The sequence below is a fragment of the Saimiri boliviensis genome, chromosome 21, assembly GCF_048565385.1.
Source record: "Saimiri boliviensis isolate mSaiBol1 chromosome 21, mSaiBol1.pri, whole genome shotgun sequence".
Classification (NCBI taxonomy): Eukaryota; Metazoa; Chordata; class Mammalia; order Primates; family Cebidae; genus Saimiri; species Saimiri boliviensis.
Window position 1 is genome coordinate 26644265 of NC_133469.1, and position 14732 is coordinate 26658996.

Here is a 14732-nt window from a genome sequence, read left to right on the forward strand (position 1 = left end):
TTCATTAGTTTGGTATTTTTTAAATTTCAGCTTTATTGATAGGTAATTTACATGTCATACAATTCATTTATTCAAAGTGTAAAACCTGGTGGTTTTTAGTATGTTCACAGGATTGTGCAACTGTCACAACAATCTAATATTAGAATTTTGCATCACTCCAAAAAGAAACCCTGTATCCATTAGTACCTAGCCTCTATACTCTCTACCCCAACCCACTCTAATATTGTTTTTATCTCTATGGATTTTCTTCTTCTAGATAATTCATATTAATGTAATCATATAATACATCGTCCTTTGTGGCCACCTTTTTATTCTTTATTCTAAAAAAAAAAAAAACCAGAAAAAACAGGGTACATGTGCAGAATGTGCAGGTAGATAGATATATGTGTGCCATGGAGGTTTGCTGCACCTATTGACCTGTCCTCTAATTTCTCTCTCCTCATTCCCCACCCCCCAACAGGCCCTGGTGTGTTTTGTTCCCTTCTCTATGTCCATGTATTCTCATTGTTCAGTTCCCACTTATGAGTGAGAGCGTGCAGTGTTTGGTTTTCTGTTCCTGTGTTAGTTTGCTGAGAATGATGGCTTCCAGTTTCATCCATGTTCCTGCAAAGGACATGATGTCATTTTTTTTATGGCTACATAGCATTCCAAGGTATATATGTAGCACATTTTCTTTGTGCAGTCTATTGTTGTTGGACATTTGAGTTGGTTCCACGTCTTTGCTATTGTAAACAGTACTGCAATAAACATACTGTGTGTATGTGTCTTTATGGTAGAATGATTTCTGTTTCTTTGAGTATATACCCAGTAATGGGATTGCTGGGTCACATGGTATTTTTGTATCTAGATCCTTGAGGAATTGCCATACTGTCTTCTACAAAGGTTGAACTAATTTACATTCCCACCAATAGTGTAAAAGCATTCCAATTTCCCCACAGCCTTGCCAGCAGCTATTGTTTCACAGCGTTTTAATAATCACCATTCTGACTGGCATGAGATGGTATCTTGGTGTGGTTTTGATTTACATTTCTCTGATGATCAGTGATGTTGATATATAGACCAATAGATTAGAAGAGAGACCTCTGAAATAACACCACACATATACAACCATCTGGTCTTTGACAGACCTGACAAAAACAAGCAATGGGGAAAGAATCTTGGAAAGAATCTTCTGTTCATTAAATGGTATTGGGAAAACTGGCTGTCCATATGCAGAAAACTGAAACTGGGCTCCTTCCTTACACCTTATAAAAAATTAACTCAAGATGGATTAAAGACTTAAATGTGAAACCCAAAACCATAAAAACTATGGAAGAAAACTTAGGCAATACAATTCAGGATGTAGGCAAGGGCAAAGACTTCATGGTGAAAACACCAAAAGCAACTGCAACAAAAACCAAAATTGACAAATGGTGTCTAATTAAGCTAAAGAGCTTCTGCACAGCAAACTATCATCAGAGTGAACAGGCAGCCTACAGAATGGGAGAAAATATTTGCAATCTACCCATTTGATAAAAGGTCTAATATCCAGAAGTTACAAGGAACTTAAACATTTACAAGAAAAAAAAAAAACAACCATTAAAAAGTGGGCAAAGGATATGAACAGATACTTCTCAAAAGAAGACATTTATGTAGCTTTCTTTTATGTAGTACAGATACTCCTTTATTTAACATGGGGTTACATCCTATAAACCCCTTGTAAGTTGACAATGTCATGAGTTGAAAATGCATTTATTATACCTAACATACTGAACATCGTAGCTTAGCCTAACCCACCTTAAACATGGTGAGAACACTTACCATTAGTCTACAGTTAGACACAATCATCAATCATCTAACTATTTTATAATAAAGTGTTGAATATCTTATGTAATTTATTGAATACAATACTAACAGTGAAAAACAGAATAGTAGCATGCAAAAGTAAAGTATGATTTCTAAATGCTTATTGCTTTCATATTGTAAAGTTGAAGCATTGTAAAGTTTAAAAGTAGGAACCATCTTTGTAATATTTTAAAGACTCACCCTTATCATAAACTATATTGATATTTCATTCCTTTTTATGGCCAAACAGTATTCTTTTGGATGGATATACCACATTGTTAATTAGGTTTTATTTCTGAGACAGAGCAGCAGGAAAGGAACAGCCTGTTTCATTGTCCAGTGTGGTAGCCACCAACCACATGCAACTTTAAATAAAATTTAAAATTCAATTCTTGGCCAGACACGGTGGCTCACACCTGTTATCCCAGCGTTTTGGGAGGCCGAGACAGGCAGATTACCTGAGGTCAGGAGTTTGAGACCAGCCTGGCCAACATGGTGAAACCCCATCTCTACTAAAAATACAAAGTTAGCCAGGTGTGGTGGTGTGTGCCTGGAATCCCAGCTACTCAGGAGTCTGAGGCAGGATAATCACTTGAACCTGGGAGACAGAGGTTGCACTGAGCCGAGATTATGCCACTGCACTCCAGTCTGGGTGACAGAATGAGACTCTGTCTCAAAAAAAATAAAATTTAGTTATTCAGTCATACTGGCTACATTGTTAAGTGCTTAGTAGCCACAAGTGGCTGAAGGTTTTCATATTAGCGTAGATAGATACATACAACATGTGCATTGTTGCAGGAAGTTCCTTTTTTTCTTTTTGAGGTGGAGTTTCGCTCTTGTTACCCAGACTGGAGTGCAATGGCGCGATCTCAGCTCACCGCAACCTCCGCCTCCTGGGTTCAGGCAATTCTCCTGCCTCAGCCTCCTGAGTAGCTGGGATTACAGGCATGCGCCACCATGCCCAGCTAATTTTTTATATTTTTAGTAGAGACGGGGTTTCACCATGTTGACCAAGATGGTCTCGATCTCTTGACCTTGTGATCCACCCACCTCAGCCTCCCAAAGTGTTGGGATTACAGGCGTAAGCCACTGCGCCTGGCCCCCCCCCCCCTTTTTTTTTAAGATAGAGTCTTGCTCTGTCACCCATGCCGGAGTGCAGTGACATCGTAGCTCACTGTAGCCTTGAACTCCTGGGCTCAAGGGATCCTCCTTCCTCTCCTCCTGAGTAGCTAGGACTACAGGTGCACACCACCACACCTGGCTAACTTTATTTTTTGTTTGATATTTGGTAGAAGGGATTTTGCTATATTGCCTAGGCTGGTCTTGAACTCCAGACCCCAACTGATCCTCCTGCTTTTGCTTCAGAAGGTGTGAGCTACTGTGCTTGTCCTCTTTTCTTTTCTTTTTCTATCTCTCTTTCCTTTTCTTCTTTTTTTATTTTGAGACAGAGTCTCATTCTGTCGCCAGGCTGGAGTGCAGTGGCACAATCTTGGCCCACTACAACCTCTGCCTCCCAGGTTCAAGCAATTCTCCTGCCTCAGCCTCCTGAATAGCTGGAACTACAGGCACACGCCACCACACCCAGCTAATTTTTGAATTTTTAGTAGAGAAGGGATTTCACCGTGTTGGCCAGGATGGCCTCGATCTCTAGACCTCGTGATCTGCCTGCCTCAGCCTCCCAAAATGCTGGGATTACAGGTGTGAGCCACTGTGCCTGTCTGGTCTTTTTTTTTTTTTTTCCAAGAAAGTATCTCTTTCACCCAGGCTGTAGTGCAGTGGTGTGATTCTGTCTCACTGCAGCCTTGAACTCTGGGGCCCCAAGCAGTCTTCCCACCTCAGCTTCACCATCATCTGGAGCTATAGGTGTGCTCTTCCATGCCTGGCTAGGAAGTTCTGTTAGATAGTACTGGTCTAGAAAATGTTAATTTTAATTTTTTTTTTTCTTTTTTGAGTCAGAGTCTCACTCTGTTGCCTGGGCTAGAGTGCAGTGTCACAATCTTGGCTCACTGCAACCTCCGCCTCCTGGGTTCAGAGGATTCTCATGCTTCAGTTTACGGGTATGTGTCACCATACCCAGCTAGTTTTTGCATTTTTAACAGAAACGGGGTTTTACCATGTTGGCCAGGCTGGTCTTGAACTCCTGGCTTCAAGTGATCTGCCTGCCTTGGCCTCCCAAAGTGCTGAGATTGTAGATGTGAACCACCATGCACACCTGGCTGAAAATACTAATTTGACAGAGGCTGGAAAGATAGACTGAGAACAGTTGAGTTTCTGAGTGGTGTAATAGAAAGGAGTGCCAGCATGGAAGGTGGTGGAAAGGTGAGAAGAAAAAAAAGTTTGGGGAGCCATTTACAAGACATAAGACATTTACAAGACATAAGAGAAGCTAAAAAGTGTGAAGCTGGCTACACGTGTGGTGGCCCGTACCTGTAATCCTAGCATTTTGAGAGGCTGAAGTCTGAATGTGGCAGATCATCTGAACCCACGAGTTCAAAATCAACCTGGGCAACGTGGTAAAACTTTGTCTCTACTAAAAAGGTAGCCAGGTGTGGTAGCACATGCCTGTAGTCCCAGCTACTTGGGAGGCTGATGTGGGAGGATCACTTGAGCCTAAGAGGCAAAGACTGCTGTGAGCTGAGATCGTGCCCCAGCACACCAGCCTGGGTGACACAGTGAAACTCTAAAAATAAATAAATAAATAAATAATAGTGAGAAGTTGAAGGAAAGGTTCTTAATAATTTGATTTTTCTACAATACCTTCAGTTAGTGAATGTATACAATCTAATTCTTTCATTTTATAGGTAAGAAAAGCATGCATGACTGGTTAGCAGGGATCAGTATAATGGTATGTTTTACCTGTCAATAGATGCTCCTTGAATCTATCTTGGTCGTTTTCAGTATCCCCTGGAATGCAGTAGGAAATAAATGAGAGAGCTAAACTAGAGAGAGTGCTTACCCTGGGCATATTACTCAACTGGATTAGGAAAGTAGAAAGCAAAAGGGTTAAGAGTAGATAGATAATTTGATTATTACCATATGCATCATTTTCTGAAAGGAATAACCAGGAAGTTGGGGAAAAGCTAGAGGAGAGTCTCTGAGGGTTCGTTGTATTTTGATTGAAGTTAGTGGCAGCATTCTTTTTCTCCAAGGCCTTACCATGTTGATGGTAGAGCACAGCCCCCTTCACCCTGTCTCACTGTCCCACCACCAAACCAGTTGGTATAGCTTATTTTATGTAAAGGGAAGATAATCTGGAGTGCTCAAGCACAATTTAGGTAGAATATTCAGTAAAGCCATTGGAGTGAGCCTTTTCCAAAAGGCTATTCTCTTTTTATTCATGTATAGAAATCCTCACAAAATAGAACATCCTGGGCTGGGTGCAGTGACTCATGCCTGTAATCCCAGCACTTTGGGAGGCCGAGGCGGGTGGATCATCTGAGATCAGCAGTTTGAGACCAGCCTGGCCAACATGGTGAAACCCTGTCTCTACTAAAAATACAAAAATTAGCCCGGCAGTGGTGGCTCACACCTGTAATCCCAGCACTTTGGGAGGCTGAGACGGGCGGATCTCGAAGTCAGGAGAAACCCTGTCTCTACTAAAAATAGAAGAATTAGCCAGGCATGGTGGCACACACCTTTGGTTCCAACTACTCGGGAGGCTCAGGCAGAAGAGTTGCTTGAACCTGGGAGGCAGAGGCTGTAGTGAGCCGAGATCGCTAGTTGGAAGGCTGAGGCAGGAGAATCACTTGAACCCAGGAGGCAGACGTTGTGGTGAGCCGAAATCACTCCATTGTACTCCAGCTGGGCACCAAGAGCGAAACTAAGTCTCAAAAAAAAAAAAAAAAAAAAAAAAAAAAGACCAACCTGTTTTATGCTCAATATGGTTTATCAGAGTCATCATACATCAATCTTACATTCAAAAGAGGCTCTCGTTTTTGGTAATTTTATTACTCTACCCAAAGTGATCCAAGGGATCTTTCTAAACATTATTATAGAGACTTTTTTCTCGCTCAGTTAACAAATGTATATTTAAGAGCTTATCTGGCTTCAGCTTTGTGTGTTGCCAGTGTTTTTCAAGTCCTCTTAGCTGTGAAAGCAAGTATGTACCACTTAGGTGGAAGAATTGTTGCCATATTCTTTATAGGTATATAGAATGGTTTTGTGTTCTGAACTAATATTGGGGCTAATGTTTTGCAAAAGAATTTCTGGCCAGGCACACTGGCTTATGCCTGTAGTCCCCAGCACTTTGGGAGGCCAGGGCAGGAGGATCACTTGAGACCAGCCTGTGCAACATGGCAAAACCCCGTCTTTACAAAACTTAGCCAGGCTTGGTGGTCCTTTCATGTAATCCCAGCTACTTGGGAGGCTGAAATGGAGAAGCAACTGAGTCCAGAAAGTCGAGGCTGCAGTGAGCTCTGATCACACCACTTGCACTCCAGCCTGAAGTAAGGCTGTCTCAAAAAAGAAAAAAAAAAAGTCCCTGCTGCCTCTTGATGAGAGAGGTAGGTATGCTTGGAAATAGGTTTAGATCCTGAATGTTGGGGTTTCTGAGATAGTCTACTGACTTATATAGGATATCACAGCAAATATTTGAAAGTAGGACTTTACTGGATAATTTGGAAAGTGTGATCACTTTTAGATACCTGCAAATGGCTAATTGCCAAATGCCGGGATGATATTGCTTTATTAAATGCTGAAGATATGTACACTGTGTTATATTTAATTGTTTCTGTTGGAGATCTAGGACATTCTTTTTAGTAAATGAGCTGGAATGGCAAAATACTTTCAAAATAGTAATATTCAAGGAGGAAGCCTTAAGTAAGGTGTGTTCTGATTTGCATGTTCTGATTTGTACGTCTAAGAATTTTTCAACTTTTCTCTAGTGACATCTAGCTCTCAAACAGTTTTATCACATGGTAAAATTCTTCAAAAGCAAATTTCTTTTTTTTTTTTTTTTTTGAGACAGTTTCGCTCTTGTTACCCAGGCTGGAGTGCAATGGCGCGATCTCGGCTCACCGCAACCTCCGCCTCCTGGGTTCAAGCAATTCTCCTGCCTCAGCCTCCTGAGTAGCTGGGATTACAGGCATGTGCCACCATGCCCAGCTAATTTTTTGTATTTTTAGTAGAGACGGGGTTTCACCATGTTGACCAGGATGGTCTCGATCTCTTGACCTCGTGATCCACCTGCCTCGGCCTCCCAAAGTGCTGGGATTACAGGCTTGAGCCACCGCGCCCGGCTCAAAAGCAAATTTCTAAAGAGCTTTCTTCCAGTTAGGTTCTCAGTGTGATGCCGTTTCTTTCCACAGATTTGCTTGTAAATGTATCACGAAGAGGCAGCCCAGAATGAAGAAAGCAAGCAGGAGTGTTGGCTCGGTGCCTAAAGTGTCTGGGATAAGTAAAACACAAACAGCAGAAAAAATTAAACCTGAAAACAGCTCTTCAGCATCTACAGGAGGCAAACCTGTAAAACCTGGAACAGCAGCATCATTGTCAAAGGTATTCATGTGGTGATGTTTGAATACATGGTGGATTTTTGGAGGAGTGAGTTTAAATATGATGTTTAATATATTAAATGAGCATTCTTACAGGTGTGCCCTCTTCTGGTGCTGGGAACACTTGGCCTTTGAAGAAAGCTTACAGTAGGGTAGACCTAATTGGTGTTTTTGGTCTGTCTGTTTGAATGAAACCAAACAATAGGCTTGTTCATGAAACAAATAGTTGAGCGCCTGCTGTAAGATGCTGTGATTGTGTGACCTGGAGGTACACTCTGCCTTCAGGGAGCTTGTGGAGTAAAGGATGGAGGCAAGGCACAAACATAATAAGGAAAATACTCAGGGAGAATGTCAGATACCCTGAGAGAGCAGTAAAGCACTGTGAACAGTTTCAGGTAGGTAAATATTGTTTCTAGCCTGGGAAGGTTTTATGAAAAGAGCATGTGAGCCAAGTCTTACAGTCCTATGCCCTCTCTACAGGTGTTTTTTTTTGTTTGTTTGTTTGTTTTTTGAGACAGAGTTTCTCTCGTTACCCAAGCTGGAGTGCAATGGCGCGATCTCGGCTCACTGCAATCTCCGCCTCCTGGGTTCAGGCAATTCTCCTGCCTCAGCCTCCTGAGTAGCTGGGATTACAGGCATGCGCCATGATGCCCAGCTAATTTTTTGTATTTTTAGTAGAGACGGGGTTTCACCGTGTTGACCAGGATGGTCTCGATCTCTTGACCTTGTGATCCACCCGCCTCGGCTTCCCAAAGTGCTGGGATTACAGGCTTGAGCCACCACGCCTGGCCTTGACAGGTCATTTTATCTGCCTATCTCCCTCACCTTCGTCACCACAAATTGCTGTTGTTCTTCCGGCAACTGGTTCATCATTATTATTATCATCATCATCACATTTTTTTTATTACTTTTTTTTTTTTTTGAGATCTGTGTTGCCCAGGCTGGTCTCCTGGTTCAGTGGATCCTCCTGCCTCAGCCTCTTATGTGACTGGAAGTACAGGTTGAAATGTTGGCATTGGATATGCACTGCCACCTTCCTTCTGTGGCGTCTTCATCAGCAGCAGGCAGTATCTTTGGAGGTTTACTATGGAATGTGCACTACTGGTGTGTGTCCGCATGTACAACCAGAAACATGATATGTTCAAAATCCTTTTTTCCAGGCAGGGCCCCAATAGATCATGGCTTAATTATTTTAAGAATGACCTCAGGAACAGCTGATGAGGAACTTCCTTATATGTGTTGAAAGATCTAACAGGAAATGCTGGTTTTTCTATTCTAAGGTTGTTGGAACTGAACCCAGACTTATTTCATTGACTTAGAGATGCACACAGATTTTCTCCTGGCTGTGACCCTGATGAATTGCTAGGTATCATCCTGTGACCTGTGTACCAGGAATAGACCCTTGCCCAGCTTCCGTTAGTCTCAGTGAACACACTGAATCATTTTGTTGGTAGCAGTGCTGCCGCTCTTTGGTGTAAGATAAGTGGCGTTTTCTGACCTAACTGGTTACTCAGTTGCTGGGGCTTTCTTTGGCGTGGAGTGCCTGTGTGACTAGGTGACCTGTTATTTATGTGACTGGAAGAACAGGTTGAAACGTTGGCATTGGATATGCACTGCCACCTTCCTTCTGTGGCGTCTTCATCAGCGGCAGGCAGTGTCTTTGGAGGTTTACTATGGAATGTGCACTGAACATGTTACATCTTCGAAAGCTTGGATCTGGAGTTGCTGGGAGTTTGGTCTTGGACAGTGAGTACTTTTCCACTGTAAAGCAAACCTGTACACTTGCTCTTGCCAGCACATGCCAGCTGTCCATAGCTTTGGCTCTGCTGCATTGACAAGTTTGTTTAAGGGGCGTGTGTGTGTGTGTGTGTGTGTGTGTGTGTGTGTGTGTGTGTGTACAGGAAGGTCAGGTCAGAGGTAAAGCTATTTGGCAACACTTTTCCTGGAGTGGATTAATTGCCTTCACTTAAGAGAGGAGAAGGAAAAGGTAATGAAATGGAGATTAAAGTAAAAAGAGACAGAAGGAAAGAAAGTCATGAAAAAGAACAATGGAAAACATTGAAGGGCTTTGAGACCCCACAGACTAAAGTGTTATTTTATTTTTCTAATTTTCCTTATTTTACTGTGTTTCTCTGGCACGTAGATACTTCTTACAACTTGAATTCCTGTAACTGTCATGAGGCATTGATGATTAACCTGGTGAATGAAGTGTTTGGCTTAATTATTGAGACAGCATGTGCATACACCCATTCATTTATGGACACCCACACCTGTATGTCTGTCACTGCACAATGTTCTCATGACTCTCTTGTAGTGACAAGGTATAGGATATGCATTTCTTCACCTCTCTCATTTCAAGTATTGTTTGAGGCTAAATGTAGTTGAGGGTTAAGGGAAGGACTCTTTTGATCCAGAATACCTCACTGCTGGTTGCAGCTTTTGTAAATACAAAACACTACTGCTGCTTACAGTGAGTTTTGGGGACATTATTCCCACTTTTGTCAGGAGCTGTGTTAGTGGGCTTTCAGCCTTTGTATACTTAATTCGCCTTTGTCAGTCAGTAGAGAGGATTATTTTCCATGTAGAGAGGGTCTCCTGCATGCCAGCACTTTGTAGCGTTCACTTACTGTTGAGGTGTTCATGATTAGTTCTTTTGAATTAATATGCTATTCCATTGTACTGATGATAATTTTTTTTTTTTTTTTTTTTTTTTGAGACAGTTTCACTCTTGTTACCCAGGCTGGAGTGCAATGGCGCAATCTTGGCTCACCGCAACCTCCGCCTCCTGGGTTCAGGCAATTCTCCTGCCTTAGCCTCCTGAGTAGCTGGGATTACAGGCACATGCCACCATGCCCAGCTAATGTTTTGTATTTTTAGTAGAGACCACCATGTTGACCAGGATGGTCTCGATCTCTTGACCTCGTGATCCACCTGCCTCGGCCTCCCAAAGTGCTGCGATTACAGGCGTGAGCCACCGCGCCCAGCCTGAGGATAATTTTTTCTAAAAATTATAAATATGAATTAATAAGCTTCAGTTAGAATTTACAATTGATAACTCTCCATGATTATTTGTGGTCATACAGTGTAAAGTTAGTTAACAGTATGAACAATCCACCTCTGAAACTTGAAAGGTAAAATTTGAAAACAAATCTTCAAATTTGAGAGAGAGATGCAGACTGTGAAACTTGGACTTGACCTTGAGAAGTATGTGTACCTTGTTGTAGTATTTCATTATTTGTTTCTGGAATGTTTTTACCAAATTATTTGCATTTTGCAGCAGTTATAAAAAAGGCTGAACGTTTGTTCTTTCATTAATTTCACGTTTTTACGCTTGCTGATGGGGATGTTTATGTGTGGGAATGCACATGCCCTTACATAATTTTATAGCAAAAATTAAAAGAAATAGGGAAAAACAGCAGAGAGCCCACTAGTAGCTTAGGGGAAAGGTAAGTTGGAAAATGCAGAGGTTTTTGTTTTTGTTTTTTCCTTTTTTGTTGTTGTTGAAGTAAAGCATACATACAGCAAAGTCCACAAAGCATAGTTGTTGAGCTTAGTGAATCATCACAAAATGAAATATACTCTGCAGCCACCACCTAGAAACAACATAGGTGCCCCTCAGAAGCTTCCCTTGTTCCTCTCCTTAATCATTGCCCTTCCTGTCCTTCCCCAAAGTAACTACCTTTCTGACTTCTAGCACCATGGGCTAATTTTTCCAGTTTTTGATCTTTAGAGGAACATAGTCATACACCATGTTTTTTTTTAATGTATGTCTGGTTTCTTATCTGTACTGTTGCATCTAGCAGTGGTCACTTCCTTTTCATTACTGGTTAGTAATCCATGGGATGAAAATACCACCATTTGTTCATCTCTTCTGCTATTGGCAGACTTTTGGAGTTTCTGCTTTGTGGCTAAGAGTAGTATTGTTAGGAACATTCGTATGCATGTGTATTAACGCACATGTGCACCCATTTGTGTTGGTTCTAGAACAAGGAGTGAAATTACTGAACCATAGGGTATACTTATGTTCAGCTTTAATATTATAGATAGAAGAAAATTATTATTATTTTTTTTTGAGACAGAGTTTCGCTCTTGTTACCCAGGCTGGAGTGCAATGGCGCGATCTCGGCTCACCGCAACCTCCGCCTCCTGGGTTCAGGCAATTCTCCTGCCTCAACCTCCTGAGTAGCTGGAATTACAGGCATGCGCCACCATGCCCAGCTAATTTCTTGTATTTTTTTAGTAGAGACGGGGTTTCACCATGTTGACCCGGATGGTCTCGATCTCTTGACCTCGTGATCCACCCGCCTCGGCCTCCCAAAGTGCTGGGATTACAGGCTTGAGCCACCGTGCCCGGCCCAGAAAATTATTTTTTAAGGTGGTTACCAGTTTATATTCCAGGTTACTTCTCATCCTCTCTTGCACTTAAATTGTTACTCCTTTTATGTTAAGCACTCAGGAATGTATAAAGGGGTGGAGGAGTGGCATTAATTTGCATTGTTGCCAGTAAGATTGAATACCTTTTTATACATTATTTTTATGTGCTCAGTGGTCATTTAGATCCTCTTGTGAAGTGCCTGTTCAAGTCACTTGGCCATTTTTCTGTTGGCTTTTTTTTCCCAACTTTTTTTTATTGTGGAAAACTGCATATAGCATTCATCACCTTGGCCTTTTTATTTTCCATTTTATTTATTTTTACTTTTTTAAGAGATGGACTCTCACTCTGTTGCCTGCCCAGGCTGGAGTGCAGTGGCATGATCCTAGCTTACTGTAGCCTTGAACTCCTGGGCTCAAGCTGTCTTCTGGCTTCAGCCTCCTGAATAGCTGGGATTATAGGTGCATGCCACCATACCTGGCTAATTAAAACTTTTTTTTTTTTAAGAGACAGGGTCTTGCTTTGTTACCCAGGCTGGTCTCTAACTCTGTGGCCTCAAGTAATTCTCCTGTGAAGGTGGGATTTCAGGTGTGAGCCACTGTGCCCAGCCATCTTAACCATTTTTGAGTGTGTGGTTCAGTGCCATTAAATACATTAACATCGTTGTGCAGCCGTCATCACCATCCATCTCCAGAATTTTTCATCTTTCTAAACTGAATCTCTGTACCTATTATATAACTCCCCATTCCCTCTTCTCTCCAGCACCTGACAACCAGCATTCTACTTGCTGTCTCTATGAATTTCACTGCTCTAGCTATCTCATATAAATGGAATCATAGGCCACTTGTTTTGTGACTGGCTTATTTAACTTGGCATCATGTCCTCAAGGTTCATCCATGTTGTAGCATGCGTCAGAATTCCTTCCATTTTTAAGGCTCAGTGGTATTCCATTGTATTTATATGTCATGTTTCATTTATCCATTCGCCTGTCAGTGAACACTTGGGTTGCTTCCACCTTTTATCTACTACTAATAGTACTACTATGAATATGAGTGTGCAGATATCTCTTCAAGGCCCTCTTTCAATTCTGAGGAGGTATATGTCCATAGGTGGAGTTGCTACATTATATGGTAACTCCATTTTTAATTCTTTGGGGGAGTGCCTATTGTTTCTCTCTGCTAGCAGCTACACCATTTACATTCCCATTAATAGTACATAAGGGTTCTCATTTTTTTTTTTTTCGGTCCTCTACAGAGTTGCTATTTTGTTTTTTGATAATAACCATTCTAGTGGGTATGAGAGGGTACAGTGCTTTTTTGCACTGATTTGTGGTTCTTTACCTTTTCTAGATGTGAGCCCTTTATCATTTATACATGCTGCACGATATTCCCCTGCTTCTCTCCCCTCCCCTTCATAAAGGTATAATACCTTTAAAGGTATCTTCATGAACAGCAGCTATTTATTTTAATATAGCTCAATTTATTAATATTTTCTTTATGGTGTGTGTGTGTGTGTGTGTGTGTGTGTGTGCGCGCGCGCGTGCGTGCGTGTGTGTTTAGGAAATCTTGACCTGTCCTCAGGCCAAGTGAAGTAGTTTCCTGTATTTTTTTCTTACTCTTTTTGTAGGAACAAGGTCCACTATGTTGCCCAGGCTGGTCTCAATCTCCTGATTGCAGGAGATCCTTCTGCCTCACCCTCCCAAAGCCTTGGGATTATAGGTGTGAACCACCATGTCTGGCCCCTATTTATTTTTTTTCTAAAAGTGTTTTTCTGCATTTCATATTTAGATCCTCAATCTGGCTGGAAATAATTATGTACAAGCTTTTTATTTTGAAATAATTTCAGACCTACAGAAAAATTGAAGGACTAGTACAAAAAATTCCAGTATGCCCTACCAGGAATCCTCACATTGACCTGTCATGATCATCATTTCCCTTTATATACACATGTATGCACACAGTTTTTTTTTTTAGCTGTTTGATCATGAACTATAGACATAATGCTCCTTTACTGCTGAATATTTTAGTGCATATTTCCAGAAAAACAAAGGCATTCTTTTTTATAACCGTAGTAAATTGCAAAATCAGGAAATCAACATTGATATGATGCTAGTATCTGATGTATTGCCTTTCATTAAATTTCACCAATTGCACTAATGTCAGATATAGCAAAAGAGAAAAAAATATTTGTTTTCTGGTCTAGGATCCAATCCAGGATCATGTGTTGTGTTCAGTTGTTATGCTTTTCATTTTCTTTAAATTCGGAATAGTTTCTCACTCTGTCTTTTATGACCTTGACATTTCTAAAGAGTGAAAGGCAGTTATTTGATAGACTGCCCTCCAGATTTGGGTTTGGTAGTATGTCCTTAATGATTAGGTTTGGGTTATGCATTTTAGGCAGGAATACCACCGAAGTATATAAATACATGACTTCCATCTTTTCCGTTGTGGGGGATGTTAACTTCCTTTGGTTAGGGTAGTGAAGGCTAGATTTCTCCACTGTCAGGATACTGTGCTTCCTCTTGTAATTCATAAGTAAGTGTCTTGTCAGAGATACTTTGAAACTTTGTAAATATGTCTATCCTCTTTTCCCCAGACTTTTCACCCTGGTTTTAGCATTTGTTGATAGTTCCTTCCCAAGTCAGTTATTACTGTGATTTTTGCTACACGACAATTTTCTGTCATTCCTTCTACATATGTTAGTTGGCATTCTGCCACAAGGAAGAGTTTTTTTCCTCTTATTGTAATTCATAGATTCTTATTCAGTGGGCTATAAATTATTAGGATCAGTTAGTTTTATGCCTAGATTATCCCTTGTTTGGCCACTGGGAGCCCCTTCAGTGCTCTTGGAGCACTTCCTTAATTTCTGGCACAATAACTTCTGTACCTTTCCAGCTGAGCCCTAGAATCAGCCATGTCTTCAAGGAGACCTTGTTCCTTTTAGTGGAGGGTAGTACTTAAAAACAAGACCTAGAAGTTAGATGTGTTCATTCCTTTTGGGACACACACACACACACACACACAGACACAATCCTATGTCAGTTT

The 14732-nt window shown here is 41.2% G+C and overlaps 1 protein-coding gene across 6 annotated transcripts in view; it reads left to right on the plus strand.

Annotated features, from left to right (window-relative positions):
* The window catches only part of SPECC1L (sperm antigen with calponin homology and coiled-coil domains 1 like), a 150993-nt gene that overhangs the window by 33850 nt on the left and 102411 nt on the right, over positions 1–14732 (plus strand). For 5 of the 6 annotated variants that reach the window (XM_039462374.2, XM_039462376.2, XM_074391256.1 and 2 more), the window contains exon 2: positions 7131–7320. In XM_039462374.2, the coding sequence (XP_039318308.2) occupies positions 7168–7320 (153 nt within the window). In that variant the 5' untranslated portion in view covers positions 7131–7167. Of the gene's footprint in view, positions 1–2812; positions 6327–7130; positions 7321–14732 lie in introns of those variants that run through there. The other variant, XM_074391257.1, reaches the window with a different exon arrangement.